The sequence below is a fragment of the Hyla sarda genome, chromosome 13 (assembly GCF_029499605.1).
Source record: "Hyla sarda isolate aHylSar1 chromosome 13, aHylSar1.hap1, whole genome shotgun sequence".
Lineage (NCBI taxonomy): Eukaryota > Metazoa > Chordata > Amphibia > Anura > Hylidae > Hyla > Hyla sarda.
In genome coordinates this window covers 31769777-31781811 of record NC_079201.1, presented here as the reverse complement: position 1 = coordinate 31781811, position 12035 = coordinate 31769777, and the positions used below count along the sequence as shown (strand labels likewise).

Below are 12035 nucleotides of genomic sequence, written 5' to 3'. Positions count from 1 at the left end.
ATTAAAATAAAGAAATAGGGAGTGGAAAAATGTGAGGTAGTTAGGAAGCTGCTAGAGAAGGATTTCGCAACCACTTATTGTTTCCCCTAAGATTCTACACAGCAGAGATGGTATGTGGCCTCCAGTTTCTCCATGGACATAACATCGTTCACTGGTAAGTAGAACTTGTCTCTCTGTCTCTGTCACCCAGCTTTCTAATCGTGACTGGCAATTCTGCCTGTTTTTGCAATGACCCATCCTGTCTCATGTATTACTGAGTTGAGTTGTCATTGTCTTGTCTTATTTAGTTGCACAGATCAGAAACCTGAGAACATCATGTTGGATTCAGATGGCCTTATCTGTATCATGGATCTGGGGCTGGCTCAAGGTGGGGATACCCTCTCCAATAAGATCCATGACAGGACGGAAACCTTCCAATACATGGTCCCAGAGGTGCACCTCAGTTGAGAATATGGCTCAGCAGTTGATTGGTGGAGACTGGGTATTGTGGTGTCCAGGATGGCGGCAGGATACACCCCACTTTACAACCATCACGTCATGCAAAATCCATCACCACCAAAAAGCCTGAAATTCCATCTGAGTTAGATGATGAGGGAAAATATCTATTCAAGAAACTGCTGCTCAAAAATCCTGAGGAGCGACTGGGCGTGTGCTGAAACATCAGAGAGCATCCATTCTTTCCTTCCATCAGCTGGGAGGAACTAGAGGAAATGAGAGTAAAACAGCCTTATGATCCTTATGAGACAATTCTGCTAAATCCACATTTGCAGTAGCCGGAGGACACATTAACCCCTTACTCCGTGGTTGGATTTCACCACACATCACCAAGCTGGACCCGGAAATATCCTCCTCCTCTGGGTACAACTTTCATCAGATGTTCTTCTTACCTAATAGGTCTCATCTTTATCCTTGTTTTTTTTTTTTCCATCTTTGCCAGTGACTATGTCTGTGCTTCTATTTAGGTGGATGAGAAGATCTAGACTGTGAAGGAATCCATGGCCATCTGATGAATGGCTGCTTTATATGGCTGGATGATTGAGTTTAAAGTCCGTTAGCCCAATATAAAAGAAGTAACAATAGATTAACAATTTTGAGGTATCCTCCTCTTATATTTTTCAGTATGCCCAGAACATCAATCCTCATATCTCTGCTACTGTATGTCACCTTGGCTGCCCCTGAACCTCATCGCTCACCTTTGCCATCATGTTACTGTCCCAGGCCCTTGACCTGCCATACTTCAATTCCAGGCTGGCATCTGACATTGCTCCAGCCTAAAGACTCTCTACACCTCAAGGGGTGACCTGTGCTTAGTTTCCATCTGGTGAGTTCACAAACAATAGCCGCATGTTGTAGTCCTGGCGCACTGAGTATCGGTGAATGTACCAGAGGCACTATTATGCCTGAACGCACCTTAGCAAATTCAAGGTAAGTACTGCACCCATCACATCCACATCAAACACACTAAATGATAGGTATAAGCACCCACATATAAACTAAATGATAGGTATAGGCACCAACACATATACACATAGTACAGATAGATAAAAAATTGGGTTAATCCTATACAGCAGTGGTCTTCAACCTGCGGACCTCCAGATGTTGCAAAACTACAACTCCCAGCATGCCCGGACAGCCGTTGGCTGTCCGGGCATGCTGGGAGTTGTAGTTTTGCAACATCTGGAGGTCCGCAAGTTGAAGACAACTGCTATACAGCCTAATAACAACATAAAAAAAATTTGCTTTGTATAATAGTTTACACATATATAGACATAGAGTAATTCAATCCACAATCAAAAAATAGTATACACTTTTAGGCATCGGCCTTTGATCCTGGGATTTTTACTGATCACCATATTTGGGCTTGGGGAAAAAATGTTTCCCCCTGACATAAGGACAATTGGCCCATTTCTCACAGGGTTATCGCCTTCCTCAGGATAAACACCGACCATAAATATGTTTAGTATGATAAATGAATAATTGCCATGAACACATAAGCAGATATATAATAGTTTTTTTTTATAGATCTAAAGACTTTCCTAAAAACAATATATAACCCCTACCTCTTACCAATAAATTTTAGTTTTTACTCCCCGTACATATTTGTGTATTTCTTTATTACCAAAAACATACTTTGATCCACTGCAGACTAATCACAGGGATCACAGCTTTGGGCAGGAGACATTGTTTATTCCATGTCCTGGTCAATATAGGCTGCTATAAGGACACAATATATACATTGACCTCTATAGCTTCAATACAACCTTACAGTAGCCTATCTGATCTACTATGATCACAGCCAACTCAAAGAGCCATCTAGTGCTTGTTTCATGCATTGCTTTGTGCTAATAGTGGAAAATTCCTTTTCGATCTCTCCATAGAGCATCCAATATCAATGCTACCTAACTGATCGACCACTTAGTACACACCTGTCCCCTAGGCTGCAGAATAGCCAGACTCTCTGGCTATCAATCCCCAGCAGTCAAGATGATCACCAAAAAAAGAGACAATGCTGAAACCATCAAGAGAAAGCAGCAGATACTCTTGAGGGCCTGTGATCATCTCTTCTTCATGGTAATGCCTTCTCCCCTGTGCTGGAGGAGGTGTTATTAGAAAGATGCCAGCCGGACATCATCATGCACAGAAAACTTGGGAACGCCCCCCATGCACCAATCAGGTATTTTGCATGTACCGAACAACCAGGATTGCGGCAGAACGGATGCACAGAACGGGGACTAGCATATTGGGGGTGGCTCTGGCAGCATGGCATATTGGGGGTGGCCCTGGCAGCATGGCATATTGGGGGTGGCCTGCTAGATTCTTCTCACCCTGTTACTTGGCCTTAGATCTTGACAGCTTTTACTCTTTTTAGTGGCAAAACAAGAAGAAAAACCGGACAAGCCAAGAGACGCTACAACCTCAGATTTGCCAACGTGGTTCCCTTACATTTGGCCCAGAAAAAGGTACAGGTGCCAATACCTATTAAGGGTGAGGTTCTTGTTACCCCTGTGTTGCTTGGCTTTTAACAGTTTATTTTCTAGGTGTCACTGGCAAAACAAGAGTAAGAAAACCGGACGAGCCAAGAGACGCTACAACCTCAGATTTGCCAACATGGTTTCCTTACATTTGGCACAGAAAAAGGTACTGGTGCCAATACCTATTAAGGGTGAGGTTCTTCTTACCCCTATTTTGCTTGGCTCTTAACTGTTTTTACTCTTTTTAGGTGGCAAAACAAGTTAGCAAACTGGCTAAGCCAAAAGACTCGGACAGTACTACAGATTTATCAACGTGGTTCCCCTACATTTGGAGACCAAAAAAGTACCAATGCCATTAATAATTATTGTCTATTTTCTTCAGACACTTACTTGGATTAGATCTTGATAGTTTTTAATGTTTTCTAGGTGGCAAAACAAGAGGAAGAAAACAGGAGAGTCAAAAGATGCAGATTTGTCAACATTCACCTACATTTGGCAAGGATACAGGTACTAATGCCAACTCTTAAATTGCTCTTGCCCTCTCAACAGGTCTATCAGGCATTTAATGTCTTATCCGTGTTTAATATTGGAAGGAATTTAGAATGGCTAAATGAAATGTGGGAAATAGCTTAATAATCATGTCATGTTAACTTTCCAGTGTGCTACAGAGTGAAGATCAGGTGAAGTTGGATGCATTTACCAGAGAGACTGAAATTGATTTAGTTGCCAAAAAAAATGCTACCTCTGTTATATGGCGATATTTTGACTTTATGGTAACGGACACTGAGCAAAAAGAGGTACTCCGCAAAACTTGCAAAGCTAAAATGGCTACGTCACGTGGTAACACACCAAATTTATACCAACACCTAAAACAGCACAGAGAAAAGTATGAAGAATGCATGACACTGAAAGCCCAGAGTAAAGAGACAGCGGCTGCTAGTCAACCAAACAAAGAACAAGTAAGCGGAACAAACCAGAGCACAATTACAGATGTGTTTGCGAGTATCACACCATATGCCAAGTCTTCACAGCAATATAAAGAAATCACTGACGCCATAACACAATGCTTGGCAAGAGTCATGATACCCATATACACAGTTAGCAAATGAGGTTTCAGAAACTGATCCACACACTGGACAAGGGATACAGGCTGCCCTCACAAAACTATTTCTCTCAAACAGCTATCCCGGAGCTTTACAGCAAATGCCGTGATGAGGTTCAACAGGAAATGGTTGGGGTGACGTTCTTTTCCACCACTACGGACTTGTGGTCAAGCAGAACAACTGAACCATATATTAGTCTAAGCGTGGACTTTATCAATGATGAGTTTCAACTGAAAAGCCGTTGCCTGCAAACATCCTATTTTCCTGATGACCACACTGGAGAGAACATAGCCGTTGGCTTGAAGGAGGCATTGGCTGCATGGAACCTCTGTGAAGAGCATCAGGGCGCTGTCACAACAGACAACGGAACGAATATGGTCAAAGCTGTGGAGCTAAATGAGTGGACAAGATTTCAGTGCTTTGGGCATAGACTACATCTGGCCATTGGTAAATACATTTTTTGACTTGTTTGTTCTTCCTATAGCAAATTAATACTACTGTTACTGTACTGTTCTGTTAGGATGACTCAGGGCAGCAATTTATTCATTGGGTATGGGGTAGGTGTACTGTCTATTTAACATTCTTAAATGTATGGTACAACTGCACCCAAACTGTTATTAACTGCTGTCCTGTCCTCCTTAAAATTGAGAATAACTTCTTAATGTTGTTGTGCTCTTATCATTCACAGGAAATGCCAAGAAGAATAGTACACATGCCCAATGTATTAACAGGGCTACTGGGATATGCAGGAAGTTGGTGGGACACTTCTCCCATAGCTGGAGGAAGAGAGTGGCCTTGAGAGAGACACAAAGAGAACTCAACCTTCTAGAACATGCTATGGTAACCGACTGCTCAACAAGATGGGGTTCCACTCAGAAAATGATAGCACAAGTCCTAGAGCAGCACAATGCTCTGTTCAAGATTCTCTCCACAGACCGTAAAGTGAGACACCTACTGCCCTCATGGCAGGACCTGGAGGTATTGGAATCTGTTAAAAAGGCCCTCAGCCCACTCCAATATTTCATGGATGCATTATCAGGTGAAAGTTATGTAAGCATTTCCTGCGTGAAGCCTGCTCTCAATCTCCTGAACACCTCAGTGTTGGCTGAAGAGGAAGAGGACACTGACCTAACCAAATCACTAAAATCAAGAATTCTACATTACCTTAATGAGAAACATGAAGTCACCCAAGACCTGTTAAACATGGCATCTTTTCTGGACCCACGGTTTAGAACATAGTACACGTCAGCCGATGAGACGAACAGCGTCAAAGAACGAGTCATCTCTGAGTTGGTGAGTGAAACCAGTCTGCTTAACTAGTTGGACTTGGGATCTTATGTAACATATTTCTAAAACTTAAATTTTTTATTTACTTCATCAGCAGCAGCCTGAACCCCAAAGCACTACATCGATGGAGGCGGATAGTCATGTGGGAAACCCACCTGCTCCAAAAATCAAGAAGAAATCTCTTGCAAGTTTTTTCAAGGAATCTACACGTGCAGTAGCACCATTGTCAGGCAACACCACATTTGATCCTATAGGACAGTTTAGAGAAGCAGTGGCTGCAGAACTCAACATTTACATTTATATGCCAGTTAAAGTTCATGGAGAAGATCCTTTGAAATGGTGGAGGTGTCACAAAATCAACTTCCCTAGGCTCTGCAAATTAGCACAAAAATATCTGTGTATCCAAGCAACCAGCTCTGCATCAGAGAGGGCTTTTAGCAGTAGTGGTAATATTGTATCTAATCATCGTTCTTGTCTGAAACCAGAAAAGGTGGATATGCTTGTCTTTTTGTCAAAGAACCTCTTAGTAGTGGTTGCAACTGCAAGTTTTTAGAGTATTTGGAAAGTACTTTTAAAGGAAAACGGTCACCAGTTTACCCACACTATGGGGGGGATTCATCAACCTATATAGAATAATTTTAAGTGTATTTTCTTGCGCAAAATCTTGTGCGATGATATTTTCTGCGTTCTTTTTGTGCGTCTTTTTTGGTGGAACTTTTTCTAAAGATGTCACCCTTCGGATGTACCGTAGAGCCATTTTTCCTGTAGACATCGATTTACTAACTGCGTTTTTTTTTTTGGGACGCACAAAAAGAACGCGTCTCATTTTTATGTGAAAATATACACCACCTCGGAGGACACGTACCAAAGTGTGTATTTTCACACAGTAAGGACTGCAACTCCCATCATGGACAGACTCTGCCCACGATGGGAGTATTGTTGAGCGGCATAGGCCATATTCGAATTCGCGAATATTCGCGAATATATGGACGAATATTCGTCATATATGCGCGAATATTTGCGTTTTATTTTCGCATATGCAAATATTCGCATGTGCGAAAATTGACATATGCAAAAATTTGCATATGCAAAAACCCGTACAAGCAAAAATTTGCATATGCGAAAATTAGCATATGCTAATTTCCGTATATACGAAAATTCGCACACCAGTCTCACACAGTAGTATTAGAGCCTTCTTAACACTACACAAGCTGGAAGCAGTGAGGGGTGATCACTGTGATGTGTACTGTGAAAAAAATAAAAAATAAAAAAAACGAATATTCGTAATTACGAATATATAGTGCTATATTCGCGAATATTCGCGAATATGCGATATTCGCGAATAAAATTTGTATTGCGAATATTCGCGAGCAACACTAGATGGGAGTTATAGTCCAGGGGCTAAGGTGCAGATCGCAGCAGGTCATTATCCAGAGACCCGCTGCAATCCGCATTTATTAGCTGTAAAAGCCGGCGGTACATGTGGCTTCACTGCGCTGACACGACTTCTATATACACTGTCATAATTCATAATCCCCGCTGCCGGAACACGGGAGCTCTGATTGTCAATAACTATTCTCCAATCAGAGCTCCCCTCTCCCGGCAGGGATTATGAATCATTACAGTGTATATAGAAGCCGGTGGCAGCGCGATGTAGCCGCATGTACCACCGGCTTTTTAATTTAAATGCGGATCGCAGCAGATCATTTTGGAGATCTGCTGCGATCCGCATTACATCAGTGGCCCCCCAATTTAACCCGTTCCAGCAGAATGACATATATAAATGTCATGTTGTGCAGGTAGTTCGTGCATCATGACATTTATATATGTCATGCAGTTAACCCGGCGATGCGCAGCATCGACACTTCGGGCTCTTCCTGGAAACCCTGTGGCGGTGGGTACTGGGGGGTAATAATTGGGGGTTAGTATTAGCTGTTTTGGGGGCTAACGCTAAGCCCTGGCTTAGTATTGGATTCTGTCTACAAGATGGCTTCCACTACTAAGCCTGAAAATTCAATTATAAAAAAACACAACGCAATGAAAAAATTTTTTTTTTAAAAACACTCCCCCACAGCCCTCGTTAACCCTTTTATTGACATTTAAAAAAAAAAAAACGCTGTCATCGCAATCCTCCAAATCTGACATACTCCTCCGCATTTACGTATCTAAATTTAAAAGAAAAAAAACATTTAGTACATTTTTTTGTTTCCACACACCAGCAAAATGCAATAAAAAAAACACAAGAAAAACTGACAAAGCGCAGGAAAAAGCTGGGACAGTTTTTCTGGTGTTTTTTATGATGCATAAAAAACCTCAATGGAATCCTGGCCTCAAAGCAATAGAACAAAATCCCTATGTCCACTTTTCCTGTGAGGTAGAGAAGAAGTGCACGGTAGAGCGAGGGGGGGAGTTTCTATATTTGCACAAGATTTATCAAAGGAGTGTACAGCCTTAATAAATTTAAGTTATGTCCCCAGGCTTGTTGTGAAACAAAGCTTATGCATACCTCCCACAGGCTCTGATATTAGGGTGTCCCTTCTGCTGCCACTAGCACTTGGCTTCTCTGGGTTGCAGATTGTAGCATCTGCAGCTGACCTAGCTCACAATGCCACTCTGCCAATCACTGACTGTGGTGGATGGGGACACTGCTGTGGCCAGTGATTAGAACCAAGAGAACATGTGCAAAAAATCTCTCTAATAGTATATACAAATATACAATAGCCCAAGTACCTAGATAGTGACCAAATTCTACTACAGTATACTGCCTGTATGTTATACAGAAAAAGTGATCTATCTATGATACCCTACAATGGGGATATATATAGTAAATAATCATAAATTCTATAACAGAGATCTATCATAAGGTACAAAGATTGGGCTTGCTCATTGTAATTAACTATAGTATAGCCATAATGGGTATAAGCTCCATAACTACTGCAAAAACCACAAAGGAAAACAAAGGAGCAATTCAAAAAGACAAAGTATAATGCAAAATATCTTTATTAGTAAATCAAGTGGTATTTAAAAACCATTAAAATATATAACAGGAGGAAATCGACAAAAAAGCAGCATACCCGGGACTAATAGGTGGTCAGAGCAAAAACAGTGCATGTAAAGTACATACATAAAGGTATATGGGCAGTTAATGGAAGTATCTACCATATATTTATATAAAGTGCTGGTGCATCTATTCAGAAACCATAACTGTTGGCAGGCACTTCCACAAGTTTGACAAGAATTACTACAACCCAAACGGGCATTGCCGAAGAACGAACAGGTACGCTTTATTACTAAATATAATGCACAGTGGCACCGTATGTACAGATGCATGGAGAAATTCTGGCCAATTCTAACAGTAGATCCCACCTTGAAACATTATCTAACACCCAAACCCGCTATGACAGCACGTAGGGCCCAGAATCTGCGGGACCTACTGGTTAAAAGTGAACACAATCCCATACCATCAAATCCATTTGGGATAACTAGTCAACGTACTGGATGTACACCATGCGGACATTGTGTGGCCTGCCCGAATATTGAGCGTACCTCTTCTTTTACAGACTCTTCTGGGACCAGGACATTCAATATCAGACATCAGATAACCTGCTCAACACAAGCCGTTGTATACTATGCCACATGCCCGTGTCCCAAAATATATGTTGGGCTAACGACCCGGGCATTGAAGATACGCACAAGGGAACATGTACGCGACATCAGACTTGCTTCTTCAACTGAATCAATAGAAGACTTGAAACCGATCGCCAAGCACTTCAAGCAAGTTCATGACTGTAACCCATCTCTCCTCTGGGGAATCGACCAGATTGTTCTAGGTATGCGTGGGGGGGGGGGGGGGGGGGGGGGGGGATTGTGATGTGGGGAAGAGATTGGCTCAATGTGAAAGAAGTGAAAAAAAAGTGAAAAAAAGTGAATAAAGATCATTTAACTTCTCCCCTATTAAAAGTTTGAATCACCCCCCTTTTCCAATAAAAAAAATATATGGTATCGCCGCGTGCGGAAATGTCCGAATTATAAAAATATAAAAATATATCATTAATTAAACCGCTCGGTCAATGGCGTGCGCGCAAAAAAATTCCAAAGTCCAAAATAGTGCATTTTTGGTCACTTTTTATATCATTTAAGTCCTATCAATGCAAAAATGGTACCGTTAAAAACTTCAGATCACGGCGCAAAAAATGAGCCCTCATACCGCCCCATACACAGAAAAATAAAAAAGTTATAGGGGTCAGAAGATGACAATTTTAAACGTATTCATTTTCCTGCATATAGTTATGATTTTTTCCAGAAGTACGACAAAATCAAACTTATATAAGTAGGGTATCATTTTAATCGTATGGACCTACAGAATAAAGATTAGGTGTCATTTTTACCGAAAAATGTACTACTTAGAAACGGAATCCCCCAAAAGTTACAAAACTGCGTTTTTTTTTTTCAATTTTGTCGCACAATGATTTTTTTTCCGTTTCACCGTAGATTTTTGGGTAAAATGACTAATGTCATTACAAAGTAGAATTGGTGGCGCAAAAAATAAGCCCTCATATGGATTTTTAGGTGCAAAATTGAAAGAGTTACGATTTTTTAAAAGCAAGGAGCAAAAAACGAAAATGCAAAAACGGAAAACCCCCGGTCCTTAAGGGGTTAAATACCGTTCAACCTTATGGTTTGAACAAGGTTCTCAGTTTTGCTTCATTTATATAATTACCATGTTTCTCTGTATGGTTCCCCTCTCGGTGGGTTTCCTTTTAGCTTTGGGTTTTTATACACATGGTTCAGCACAATTCATGTTTTTAATTGGTTTTAACCTTCTAATTTTTCTATTTCTGTCTCATTTTCTTTATAGGTCTTTGTTCTGTATTACAAACCCATGTGTACAGCGCTGGAGCATTTATGGACGATGAAAATTCCCTCATTCTCTTTTGCATTTATAACTAATGGTCTGTAGGTTGCTCTATGAACAACTGTACTGCAACAGTACAGTAATGATTTGATTGTGTGTATTTCAATGGACATGTTATGTGACATCTTGATAGAGCTCCCAAGTGGGGATTGGTAGTTATCATAGACATATGCATATACAATTTCGTCTATACAGGTCACCCTATTTTTGTCACTGTGTGTTTCACTCTCACGTGTGGTCACTTTTTTTCACACCATGTTTTATTTCTATTGTCACCATTTTATTATTTTTCATTTATGTACTTTCATGAATTTTTATGAAGTTTCTGAATTAATGATCATGTACTATTAATTGTCCATTATTAATTATATTTATTTGTATATATAATGTTATGTATTTGTACATAACATACATCACTTTCACACATCACTGTAGCAATGTTTTATTCATTTGAATTAATTATTGCACATTTAATCACACATTATTATTAATATATATGTTAATATATTCAGTAGTCACTATTCATGTATATATATTTATATCATTTCCCACATCATATATTTTTCACAAACTCTCACATATACGTTTATGATTATTCTAGGATTTTTTTTATTATATTTTACAATTATCACCATTGGTATAATTTACATTAATTATTATTTATTATTCCCATATAGTATTATTATGTCTATGATTCCCATTTAAATCATCATGCCCCTTGATAATACACTACAAATGTCTAATGATATAATTTTATAATAACTTACCTGTCTTATTGTGATCTTGGGTACCTTAAAGGGAAACTTTTTTTTCTATAAATCAACTGGTGCCAGAAAGATATACAGATTTGTAAATTACTTCTATTTAAAAAACCTAATCTTTCCAGTACTTATCAGCTGTTATATGCTCCACTGGAAGTTATTTTCTTTTTGAATTTCCTTTCTGTCTGACCACAGTGCTCTCTGCTGACACCTCTGTCTATTTTAGGAACTGTCAGGAGCAGGATAGGTTTGCTATGGGGATTTGCTCCTACTCTGGACAGTTCCTAACATGGACAGAGGTGTCAGCAGAGAGCACTGTGGTCAGGCAAAAAGGAAATTCATAAAGATAAGAGCTTCCTGTGGAACATACAGCAGCTGATAAGTACTGGAAGGATTAAGATTTTTTAATAAAAGTAATTTACAAACCTGTTTAACTTTCTGATGCCAGTTGATTACATTTTTTATTCCCCCCAGTGGAGTACCCCTTTAATGCAGACTGTCTGTTGTTTAAGTATGAAATGCTGTACTACCTCATTTTGTCCACTAGATGCCCCCAGAGCACTGCTGAGCATCTCTCCTGTTGTGCGCTCCTCCCTTGCCTCCGTTCCCATGGCTACGCGTCTCACTGTGTACGATCATGTGACTTTGTCACGTGACCGTCGCATGACACGGGCCCTGGGTTCCGGTGGCCGCGAGTGACGATTAGACGAGCGCCTCATACACAGGTGAGATGCATTCACATTATCACACACGAATGTGTGATTGGTTCCGGCTCTATACTTAATCCCTTAGCTCTCTGGATGCCGTTACCCCCGGACGAAGGTCAGCAGACCGAAACACGTGTAGGGGCGGCGGCGGCGGCATCCTGGGACTTGTTGTACTTTGTGCCTACTCTTACTGGTATGTTACCAAACTTGTGGAAGTGCCTGCCAACAGTTATGGTTTCTGAATAGATGCACCAGCACTTTATATAAATATATGGTAGATGCTTCCATTA

General features: G+C 40.4%; 1 protein-coding gene across 1 annotated transcript; it reads left to right on the top strand.

The window, feature by feature from the left end:
* The first annotated feature begins 212 nt into the window (after positions 1-212).
* LOC130297569 (uncharacterized) lies at positions 213-10744 on the top strand. Its single transcript, XM_056550172.1, has 11 exons — positions 213-1321; positions 2379-2674; positions 2870-2960; positions 3039-3138; positions 3221-3315; positions 3399-3479; positions 3631-4522; positions 4764-5368; positions 5457-5852; positions 8923-9192; positions 10221-10744. The coding sequence occupies exons 2-7, from the start codon at positions 2662-2664 to the stop codon at positions 4079-4081; spliced, it is 831 nt and encodes a 276-aa protein (XP_056406147.1). The 5' UTR covers positions 213-1321; positions 2379-2661; the 3' UTR covers positions 4082-4522; positions 4764-5368; positions 5457-5852; positions 8923-9192; positions 10221-10744.
* The last annotated feature ends 1291 nt before the right edge of the window (positions 10745-12035 follow it).